The sequence below is a fragment of the Typopeltis vanoorti genome, chromosome 15 (genome assembly GCF_054136105.1).
Source record: "Typopeltis vanoorti isolate ZY-2024b chromosome 15, IOZ_Tvanoo_1.0, whole genome shotgun sequence".
NCBI classification, from domain to species: domain Eukaryota; kingdom Metazoa; phylum Arthropoda; class Arachnida; order Uropygi; family Thelyphonidae; genus Typopeltis; species Typopeltis vanoorti.
In genome coordinates, this window is record NC_143563.1 from 550,130 (window position 1) to 562,736 (window position 12,607).

The 12,607-nt window shown below is 37.2% G+C and overlaps 1 protein-coding gene across 2 annotated transcripts in view; it reads left to right on the plus strand.

Annotated features, from left to right (window-relative positions):
• LOC150098289 (PIH1 domain-containing protein 1-like) overlaps positions 1–12,357 on the plus strand; it is a 212,335-nt gene extending 199,978 nt beyond the window's left edge. For both annotated transcript variants that reach the window (XM_090405512.1, XM_090405514.1), the window contains one exon: positions 11,988–12,357. Coding sequence is in view for 1 of the 2 variants with exons in the window: in XM_090405514.1 (XP_090261640.1) it covers positions 11,988–12,032 (45 nt within the window). In the remaining variant the exon portion in view is untranslated. The remainder of the gene's footprint in view (positions 1–11,987) is intronic.
• Positions 12,358–12,607: the final 250 nt, after the last annotated feature.

The window sequence follows — 12,607 nt, forward strand, 5'->3', positions numbered from 1 at the left end:
CATCACTTGGGCATGATATCATGTATGCCACAATTCTTTCATGCTCATCATAGCAACTAAAATGTTTTCTGATTGAATTTTCTGAATCTTTGTCATTAAGCTGAGCAGAATTAAGAATGTGAGTAGATAATGTGCTAGCTTTAGTTCTGCCATACATGATATATTTCACATTCTCTTTCTTATGCAAATCAATGGATTTCTCTGTCTGACCAAAATAGGGTATATTGCTGTTACACTAAAGATGATAAACTTCGAGATACTTGATTCTGTCATGTTTCAGTTTAGGTGTACCAAATAAGGAAGAGAATTTGAATAGACAAGTAAAAAAAAGATTTGGTGGACACAGGAAGTTAAAGAGGCAGTGAAGGAAAAGAAGAAAGCATATCAAAAGTTCCTGGCAAATAAGTCAGCTTTTACTCTTACAGAATACAGAGACAAATGTAAGAAAGCTAAACAGTGTGTAAAACTAGCTAAACAAAAGTCATGGGAGGACTTTGGCAAGAATATAGAAAATAAATATCAAGAAGGTGGCAAAATATTCTGGAGGTTGTTGAAGAAGCTTAGGAATGGAGGAAAGAGTGCTGTAAAAGGAATTAGAGATGATAAAGGTGAAATGAAAACAGGAGAAAAAGATATCCTTGAAGTATGGAGTAATTACTTTGAAAAACTGCTAAATGAAACAAGCAGTGATGACAGCACAGTGATAAAAAACACTGACCAGGCATGCAGTCAGGAATACATATCCATACTTGAAGTAGAAAAAGCCATCAAAGGCTTGAAATGTGGAAAGGCAGCAGGAGTAGATGATATTCGACCAGAAATGCTGAAGTATGGTGGTATAAGAGTCTTACAGTGGCTGCACTGCATAGTTCAGAAAGCCTGGACAGAGGGACGAATTCCCGATGATTGGAGTAGAGCTCTCATAGTACCCATATATAAAAAGGGAAATAAAACTGAATGTGAGAATTACAGAGGTATTTCCCTACTGAGTGTTCCTGGCAAGATCTATGCAAGTATACTTGAGAAACGGTTGAGAAGAATTGTGGAAGAAAAGCTTGGTGAAGAACAAGCTGGATTCGGGCCAAATAGAGGCTGTCAGGATCAGATCTTCACTTTACGACAAATAGTCGAGAAAGCATGGGAATATAACAAAGATCTGTATTTAAGTTTTGTCGATTTGGAAAAGGCATATGACAAGGTGCCAAGAGAGAAGCTATTCAATACGCTGCAGTTATATGGTGTCAATGGGGCATTATATCAAGCAATACTCAGTCTTTATTTGAGTTGTGAGTCAGCAGTTAGAATTGAAGGAAGTACAGGAAGATGGTTTAATGTTAAATCTGGTGTGAGACAAGGATGTACATTATCCCCTCTGTTATTCATTATCTATATGGATCACATTATGAAGGAATGTGGTATTAAACCTGATATCAAAATTGGAGATGTTAATGTCAGCTCTTTGCTTTATGCGGATGATGTTATACTTCTAAATAAATCCGCTACAAGTCTGCAAGATTCTCTGACTAAATTGAATAGCTGTTGTAATAGATATGGTATGAAGGTCAGCAATAAAAAGACAAAGACAATGAAAATAGGCAGAATCATTGAAAATGTCAACTGTGTTGTGAATGGAGAACCTGTGGAACAAGTAAAACATTTCAGCTACTTAGGCACAATTTTTACTGAAGATGGTAAACTAAATATAGAAATAGACAACAGAATCAGCAAAGCTGGTATCGTGGGAAGTCAATTGAATAAATTCATATGGAATAAGAAAGAAATTAGTCGGAACACTAAATTAGCTGTATACAAGACAGTGTTCAAACCAATTTTAACTTATGGATCTGAGAGCTGGGTCAGAAGTAAAACACTTGACCAAAGACTAGAGACCGCAGATATGAGAGTTCTGAGAAAGATTAGAGGCGTGAACAGATGGCATCAATGGCAATATCATATTAAAAATGAGGATATTAGGAAAGAACTTGACATTGTCAGCATCCAGGAATGTGTTAGCAGAGCTAATCTCAGATGGTATGGTCACTTAAATAGAATGGGAGAGGAAAGATTAGCAAAACAAGTGTTCTCTGCCAGGTTGGCAGGAAAACGACCCAGAGGAAGACCAAGATATAGGTGGATTGATACGGTACAAAGTGCCTTAGACGATAGAAATATAAGATCTGATAATGTTGAAGTCTTGACAAGTAACAGACTGATTTGGAGGAAAATTGTAGATAGGAAGTTAGTAATGATGTAATTTTTTCATGTAGTACTGTCATATCCTGTACACCCCTTGAGGGTACATGGCAGGAATTTGATGATGATGATGATGATGATGAAGTAAAAAAAAGTATGGATTTTAAATTTCTTGAGAATTTTAACTAACTTTTGTGAAACAGAGTTTACATATGGTAGATATATTATTATTATTATTATTATTATTATTATTATCCAGGCCTCCATGGAGTCAAAAGACTCATCGTGAGAGATCTTACTTAGGGAACACAAAGTTTATCATACACTCCTTGAACTCATTGACCATTCTTGCTCTAACCACTCTTCACCCTCTTGCTCACAGCCTCCTTTTGTAACTTCCAGGGATGGCCCCTTGTCATCACTCCTTCCCACAGTTCCACCAAGTGAAAGAACTCCCCCAATGTCTACCTTGTAACTGCCTCTCAACAGTTTAAATTATCAATCATATCACCTCTCCTTCTTCTATTCACCAAACTCTGCAGTCCACATTCCCTTAGTCGATCCTCATAACTGACATTGTACAGTCCTGAAACCATCTTTGTTATCTGCCTCTGTACCCTTTCCACAGTTAATTTATCCCCTTCAAATCCTGGGGAAATTTGAGCACAATAGTCTTATACAATGGAATGATAACTCTTTTATCTCTGCAAGTCAGTGTTCTTCTCAGTATTGCAGCAATCCCCGGGATTATCTTCACCATCTTTGAAATATGCTTCCTGAATTTCAGTTTTCTATCAGTCACCGCCCCCAGATCTCATGTCTCTCCTACTTCCCCCAGTATACCTCCTCCAATTGCGTATGCATCCTCTCATCGATGGATCCCAAACTTCAAGACTTTACATTTTGCTGCATTAAACTGACATCCCCATTCATTTGCCTACCTGTTTAGTTTATTCAAATCCTCTTGCAGGGCTGCCACATGTTCACTATTACTGATAACCCATCCCAGCTTCACATCATACACAAACAACTGAATCTCCCCTTGCAACCCATTGACAATGTCATTGATATAAAGTTTGAACAATACAGGACCTAGTACTGAGCCCTGTGGAACCCCACTTGTAATCTTCTGCCTCCTTGATATTGCCCCACCATATGCAACTCTCTAATACCTATCAGACAGCCAATCCTGAATCCATTTGACTAACCTGACATTTAAACCCATGTGCTGCAACTTAAATATCAGCTTATCATGTGGCACCCTGTCAAACACCTTTGCAAAATCCAAAAAAATGGCATTATATACCTTTCCCTCATCAACTGCTCCTGTCACTTTATTATAAAAGGCAATCATATTTATAAAGCAAGAGCACCCCTTAACAAATCCATGTTGATTCTCACAGATAACATTACCCTCATCTGCCCGACACTGTATATAGTCCTCACTAATTTCTCCAAGATCTTAACAACTACTAATGACTCACAAACTGGCCTATAATTAGACACTTCCAGTCTGCTACCACCCTTGTGCAGCGGCACTATCTTATCTTCCTTCCATTCCTCGGTTACCTTTCCTGCACCCAGACTTTCATTGAAGAGCCAGGTCAACGGAGCTGTCAGTTCTTTAGCACATTCTCTCAAAATCCATGATGAAATACCATCTAATCCCACAACTATACTGGTATCCAGAGTACTCAGTATTTGGAATACACTCTCCTCTAAACCCTGAACCTGCCCTATATATCTAGTATTAAAACCTTCTCCAGGATGAAATACTCCAACAAAGAGGACACAGTGGAGTTGTTCAAATGCTCATTGAACAACTCCACTGTGTCCTCTGCATCAGTCACTCTATTCCCATAGTGTCATTCTTCCACAATCATTTCTCCTCCTACTGGCCACATAGCTAAAAAATTCCCTAGGATTTTCTTTGGATCTTAGTTCCAATCTCTTCTCATATTCCAGTTTTACCTTCCTCACCATACTGGTCACTCCCCTGGCCTGCGTCTTATATTCTTCGTGTATCTGCTCTCCACCCCCCTCTCCTTATATCTCTTTCATAATTTCTTTTTCAATTGCAGTTCCTCTTTGATATTGTTTGTCATCCACTTTACACCAAATTCTGTCCTCTTCTTCACTTGTGTAATACAGCTTGCTATTGCTGCTAACAAATATTCCTTCACAATTTCCAAAGCACTAATGATATCCTGGCCTTCCAATTTCACCCTCCATGAAATTGCCCCAAATTGATATCTGAAACTATTATAATCACCTGCCTTATAATTCTACATACGTTTCCTTTTCTTTGATACACCTGCATGTCTATTCATCTTCCAAATCAAAACTGCATGGTCACTCTCTCCAACTGGTGGGAGAGATGTCATCTCACTTATTATCAGCTCTTCTGATGCTGTGACCAAATCCAAAACTCTTGAACCTCTTGTTCCCTCTGTTACATGTTGCCTAAGACATTTGTCCCTCAATGATTATAGAAATTCCCTCCCCTTATTACTACATGCATTTTCCTCTTCCCAACTTATACTGTTGTTAAAATCTCCCATAACAATCATTCTTCTTGCACTTGCCAAGCTCAACTGCCCAGGCACCTACTCCCCACCCTCTGTTCTCCCTGGTTTGTGGCAACATCTCACCAAATGTCCCGTTCTGGCCACCTCTACCTCACATCATATGCTTTCAAAACCATTCAAATCCTCCACTTTGATATATAAAGCCTTTTACATCAATACTATTTTCAGTACTGTGAAAAGGAGGATTAAATTGCAGCTTACTAACAGTCTGTTTAGGATAACAATTTTTCTTAAAGGTTGTAAGAAGAAACTATAGTTCTTTGATGATCTCTTCTTCACTGATGAGAGAGCAAGCATGTTTATCTAATTGTAGAAATGAAGCCAAGATTTTGATGTAGATAATGGTCAGATTGTGCATGATTATCTGCCCCAAAAGCTTCAGTTATATTTATAGAAAATCCAATACATGCTTTCTATAACTAGAGATTTTCAGTTTTCTGACACACAAGTGAGTTTGAAATCCAGGAATGGGAGAGAATTATTAATTTCTAATTCCAAGATAAATTGCATTCTTGAATGTTGATTGTTGAGATGGTCCTGGAACTGGTTGGTTTTCCCTTTCATTCGTTTCTTACTGTAGGTGACTTTGTAGGCATTGCCCACAAAGTATTCCTGGTGAGATTTTTACAGGGTAGTTCACCATTGCTTTCCTCAACCCCCCCCCCCCCCAATTTTATCCGGGCATGGCTAGGACGTATTCATGACTGTAATCCATGTGTGTGTGTTCATGGGACCAGTTTACCTGTTCTAGGGAACGAAAAATCCAAGTTTCTGGCTGAAAACACCCCCTTCCTCCGTATTATTATTATGTGACATCTCCAGGGAATCCAAAGACTTATCGAGGGAGAGTGTGCCAACAGCATCAAATGAACCCCTTCCAACTACTAACTGCACTCAAACTTGCTTAACCCTTTACTGGCCTGAGACCAACTAACTCACCTTTAGTCGAAGGAGTAGATTTGTCTCCCAGATAAAGGTTCCTCATGTCACTGACAGAAATCGAACCCGGGGTCTTTCTGACCAAAGAAAGGCTATGTCTTTATTGACTGATCTACAGAGGCTCATTCTGGAACTCCTGTAAGGAATCTGGTCCATGTCTCCAAATTAAGAAAACATCATGATGAGTATACCTTTTCCATAACCTTGGCTTTAATTTGCAGCTGCTGTTCTCTTGTAATGTATATTTTTTGTTTCTCTCTTTTCATGTTATAAACTCTATGAAGTCATATAAGAAGATGAAACTAGTTGTGCTTTCAAATAATAATAGTATTTTTTGTAATTATTAAATTTCTTCAATTATGTCATATAACTGAGAAAATCCATTGCATCATACATGCACATGCTGCTTGGAAAGACATCAATGGACACCATAGTGTGAGGAACAAATAGCCATGGTGCCCGCCTTAATAAGATGTATGACCTCTTTTCACTGCAGTGGCTGTAGCAATCCTACAGGGCATACTTTCCACAAGCATGCAATGGATCAATAGGAATTTTGAACTATTCTTCCTGTAGGCATGTAATGAGATCCTGGACTGTTGTGGGGGTGGACATTCCTTTACCTCAACCAATGCTCCAGTTCATCCTGCAAATGTTCATTGGGATTGAGTTCAGGGCTCTGTGGAGGTCAGTCAGTTGCATTGACATCCATGTCTACAAATCAAACACCTCCATAGTGCAATTGGAAGAACGACGGTACGTTGGCCCTTTGATTAGAAAAGGCCTAAGTTCTTTTCTCATTGTGATGGGAGGAATCTTTATATGGACATTTTCAATTGAAGGTGAGTTAGACAATCTCATACGGAGGTAGGGGGCTTTTTCTCCCAGAAACTCGGGGGGATACGTTACATAACACATACAGACAAATTGGCCCTTCAGAACGCATGCAATTTACAGACAAAAAATTCTAGTGTGGTGTTGGGTGGACACAGAGAGTTGTACAGTAGGTGTCCTCCCATGATGAGTCTTTGGACTCCTTGAAGGTGTCATGAATAATAATAATAACAACCACATAGTTACAGCAGCCTTATGACACAGTGTATTGCCTTACTGAAAGAGACAATTGTCATTTCTGTAGAAATGCCACAAAGCAGGGAGAATTGCATTGCATTATCCAGAATGTTCAGATACCTCTTGGAGTTCAGTGTTTGTGGCACCACAAACAGAGGTCCAAGCCCAAACCAGGAAAAACAGGACCATATCATACTACCAACTCCAAATTTCATAGTTGCAGTTATGCACTCTGTTAAGATACTTTCACCAGGCATCTGCCACATCCATACCTATCCATCTGCTCAGTAGAGGGTATAGTGTGATATGTCACTCCATAACACAGCTTTTCAAACTTTCATGTCCCACTGTACACACGCTTTGTGCTACTAAGATGACATTGAATGTTAGTTTGGTTAATGTATGGCTTACACATTGCAGTCCTACTATAGAATCCCATGTTGTAAGCCTCGGTTCTGTACGTTGTTGTGTTGTGCAGATTTGTGTTCCAGTTGATATTGGAATTTTACGTTCAACGTGTACGCTGATGAATGGTTGTTTTATTATTATTATTATTATTATTTATAAAAATCAAGTGGATATTAGATCCAGCATTATTTCTTTTATTTTAGTAAATTATTATTATTATTAGAGACCTCCAGGGAGTCAGGGACTCATCAAGGGAGGCCACATACTACACACACCAGCTATCATACTTATTCTTGAATTCATTCACACTGCTTGCACTCACAACATCCAATGGCAATTCATTCCAATCATGCACCTATGAGAGAAAAATCTTGCCATCAAACCCTTCTTAGGCATCCAAGATCCCTAGCCTCATCAGTTTCTTGTAGCATAATCCCACCAATATAATATGGCATTGGATATCTAATCACACTGAAGTGAATGACTTTACATTTACTGACATCCATTTTCCCATGCCCACAGTTCCAGCCTATGCAAATCATTCTGCAAGTATTGCATATCAGCAGCATTCCTGGTTACCCTACCTATCGTTGCATCATCAGCAAATAGTTGTATGTCGCTTGTCAAATCCTTCCCAATATCATTAGGAAGATTTCACAGTGTACAGTTTGAATAACAGTGGACCAAGCACTGATCCTTGTGGTACACCACTTGTTACCTTAAACCTTGCAGACTCACATCCCCTGTATACCACTTTTTGATATCTGTCAGTCAGCCTTTCTCTTATCCATGCTAATATTCTATAACACATTATGCAACAGTTTACCATTCTGTATTCTGTCAAAAGCATTAGCAAAATCCAAAATATCATGGTGTATCCATTCCCTTTGTCTAGTTCAATGGTAACATTGTTATAGAATGTAAGTTACTAAAACATGACTTTCCCTTAATAAACCCATGTTGCTCATTGCAAAGCAGAGATTCACTGTGAATCCATTTCTGAATGTGAGCCCTAACCAATTTTTCCAAAATCTTCACTGCTACCACCCATGAGATATTAATTGGTTGATAGTTGGATACATCGGTCTTTGTGCCAGCCTTGTGCAATGGAATTACTATACATTCTTTCCATTCCTGTGAAATCTTTCCCTGTTCTGAGACTCGTATTAAACAGCCTGATCAAAGGAGTAGCCAATTCAGCTGAACACTCTTTTAGCACATGTGCTGATATCCCATCAGTCCCTATTGCTGAATTCTTATTCAGATTGTGCAACAACTCTAATACTTCGTCCTCATACACCTACATTTCTTCATCCAGTGAAGAGGTAGCAGCGAACTCAATGACATGTACACCAGGTTGATAGCTTTGAACAAAATGGACACTCATTAGTTGTGAACAAGCTCTTCTACGTCTGTAACCCTCACGACATCTGCATTTACAAGAGTTATTCTTTCATATTCATTTTTTCTTTTACTTGCAGCATAATGATAGAATTCTTGTGGGTTGTCTTTATCATGCAGAGCCAGTTTCTTTTCATACTCAGACTTTGCTTTCCGTACAACAGTTGTGACTAGCTTGCTGCTTATAACTTTCATAACGGACATCATCACATGGTATTCCTTTCACATCATCCTTTTCTTACGAATCTCTTGCTTAATATGATTACACGTCCAACTCCTACCCTATTTATTCTTCAAACTCTCAGGGCACATTCTGATATCGCATCATTTAAGTATTGTTTAAATGATTCCCACTCACTGTTGATATTCTTCCCATCCAGCAACCGATCCAATTCCAATGAACTCAGTAAACTACTCGGTTGTTGTTGTTCATAATTTGTTGCTTTGTAGTTCAGCATGTAACCTTTTCTAAATGAAACATTCATATTCACTTCCCCAGTGAGTACCCCTTGATTACTGTCACCACCAGAGGCAGAACAGTTACGTCTTTAACTTAAACGCCCTCTGACACTATAATCAAATCTAACACTCTTTGACCTCGAGTTCCTTCTGTCACATGCTGCTGGAGGAAGTTGTCCCACAACAGCTCAATTAAGACATTTTCATTCTTCTCAAGATTCTACTGCTACCAATCAATATTTGGGTTATTTTTATTTTTTTATAAATTTATTTAATTATTTAATTTTTATGAATTTTTACGTAATTAACCTTCATAGCATCCAGTGGTCATATTCAGTGAGTGTGGTGTGTCATCCACTGTAGGTATCACTTGCAGTTTACTACCTACACTTCCATGTCAGTATGTCATTGCTGAATAGATAGATCTGCAACAAACATGGCATCCTATCACAATCCCTCTTTCAAAGGCCTTAGTAAACACACTGCTAAGGCCTATTGTTGAAGGGATAGATAGCCCGACTTATCACTTAGCCAAAAAATTAGCAGCAACACTCAAGGAGTTGGTAGGCCATTCCCCCTCCTATTTCAAAAATGCAGAACACTTCATAAACATCATCAAAGACATTACACTAGAAAAATATGATTTATTAGTCAGTTTTGATGTCTCTGCCCTCTTTATGAATGTCCCAATCAATGACACAATCCTTCTTTTACAGAACAATTTCCCTCCAGATATCACGGCACTCTTTGCGCATGTATTACGTTCTGGTTATTTTGTATGGCAAAATGCTTTCTACCTACAAAAAAGAAGGCACACCCATGGGCTTGCCATTATCGCCCCCTATTGCTAACTTTTACATGGAACATTTTGAGCAACTTGCTTTAAGTTCTTCCCCTTTAAAACCCAAAGTCTGGCTTATATACGTTGACAATGTTTTCGCGATCTGGTACCATGGTCGCCAGACACTAGGCACATTCCTTAGCCACCTAAACAAACAACACAAACGCATACAGTTCACAATTAAGATTGAAAAACAAAACACACTTCTGTTTCTAGATACACTTGTCACGTCTTCCTTCTGGCAATCTTTCCTTCATGGTTTACCGAAAACCAACACGTACTGGCCAATATATATATATACACACATAAACTCCTACCATTGCCCAACACAAAGACTAGGTGTCATCAATACACTAAAAAACAAGGTTCTGAAAATCTGCTCCAGTGAACAGGCACTGAAAGACGAATTTAAAGTAATCAGCAATACTTTCCAAAAAAATGGGTACACTATTAACAAAATTCTCTACAAAACCTCAATGAAAAACAAAGACAAACCAGACTACAACAAAACTATAACCATTCCCTACATTAAAGGGACATCAGACAAAATAAACAGTACTACAAAAGTACAACCTCAAAGCCACCTTTAACCCCCCCGCAAAATTAAAAAGCTTACTCAACTCATCCAGAGACCCACTTCCTCCGCTGGCCCACCCTGGAGTATACTGTATTCATTGCACCTATAACATACTATATATAGGAGAAACAGGACACACAATTCCCATCAGACATAAAGAACATAAACGACACATTAAATATAATAATTTCGGATCATGCCCTTGAACACCTTACATAGAATTGACTGGAAAAGCACTAATTGTCTACATCACTCCAAAACATGATATGAATGCAAATTTAAAGAAGCCTGTGAGATCATTATCAGCCATCCCGATCTGAACAATAATGAAGGTCTAAAAATCTCATACATATGGAAGGCATATATTCGACCCACGGAACCTTCCTCTCTAAGAACAACTATAATCAGGACTAGAAAATCCAGGATCCTAAATCAAAAATAACAATTGTAATACTAAAAATAGGATGTCACTGTTACTGAAAGAAAACTATCTAAAAGAAAAAATTTTTATTGATGTTATCTTAAATTAAATCTAGCTTGATGTAATTTATAATTTTCTTTTTTTTTTCACTAGAGGTCATGCCAGTAGAATAATGTGATGAAATCATTGTTTCTCTAGCTTACGGTTTGTAATGTAACTCAGCTTGTCTTGTATATTTGTGTATGCTCCAGATGATGACCTTGATATGAAGATCGAAACATCGGGATAATAAAAATAATTAGCTATAACACGGTTGTAAAATCCATAATTTCGAAAATGAATGCTGATCACCGTGTAACACTAAAAGAAAGGAGAGAAGAACAATGGTCATTGAGAATTATAAACTGGTCAAATCCAGCCTCCCAGAAAGAGAAAAAGAGTAAGACCAAGGGCTATGTGAAATGGGACCATTGTGAGAGTGGAGAAAAGAGGCTTATGGGATAAGGATTGGCATAATCTTGAAGAGTGGAATTTGAGAAAAAACACAGAGAACAGCTGCTGACAAATGGAGAAGTCTGAAAGAAGAAGAATTTTTAATATGATTTTTTCTTCTTCTTCTTCTTTTTGTGGACTACACTTTAACATTCTGTGTCAGTCCTGAAGTTATTTTCTTATATTTTCAGACAAATCAGCACCTACTTCTTTGACTCAGGCAATCCATATTTTCTTCGTGTTTTGTCATATGGTCTCTTAAAATTTGACTGTTGTTTTCCATTTATTTCAATATTCTCCATTTAGTTTTTTTTTAATTTTTTTAATATATATTCTTGGCATTCTACACAGTTTTAATGTCTAAGAAAGTGATGAGTTGGGAGGTCCCTCCCACAGTGAGTTCTTGGATTCATTGGAGGTATCATATAATAATATACTACTAATAAATACAATTAGTAAGGATTAATCTTAATTTTCTTTAACATCTTAACTTCTGTTCAAATAGATAGCACTAAATTTGTATTTTAACACTTATTATTTTTTGAAATTTTGTTTATTTATTTATTTTTTTCCAACCTCTCTCTTTCTTTCTCTTAGCATCTAATACTTGTCCTTCTTACCATTCAAGAATCTGAAACATAAGCTTGTATGAAGATAGTATTGTGAAAGCATTTTAAGAAGACTTTTCATTTCCAAAAACACAACGAAACAAAATGAGGAGTGTACAAAATTTCTGTAGATTCCATCTTGGAAAAAACTTGCATGTTTTGACCTTCACTTGGATGAATTTGCAAAATGTATTAAATTATTATGAGTTTGTATAGCTGTGTACAGTTTAGTTCAACTACAACCAGATAGATATGTATAAAGAAGAATATACAGAAGAAAAAAGAAAAGAAACAGCATTAGTACATTTTGTATTTATAAGATGAAAAATTAAACAGAGAACGAGGATAAATACTTTTTATTGGAGAATTATCAGTATGTTTTATTTATGATAAGCTAAGAAATTTCTCAAATTATTAAATAGTTGCATTATATATATATATATATATATATATAAAAAAAGATATGCATATTCTTTAATTCTAGGAAAAGTTAAGCATTTTAGACTTAAGAAGTACGCAGTTACACTTGTAAATGTACGAAAGCAATAAAATAAATCAGAACTACAGTGGTTTCCACATGGATATGAATTATTAGTTTTAAAAATATGC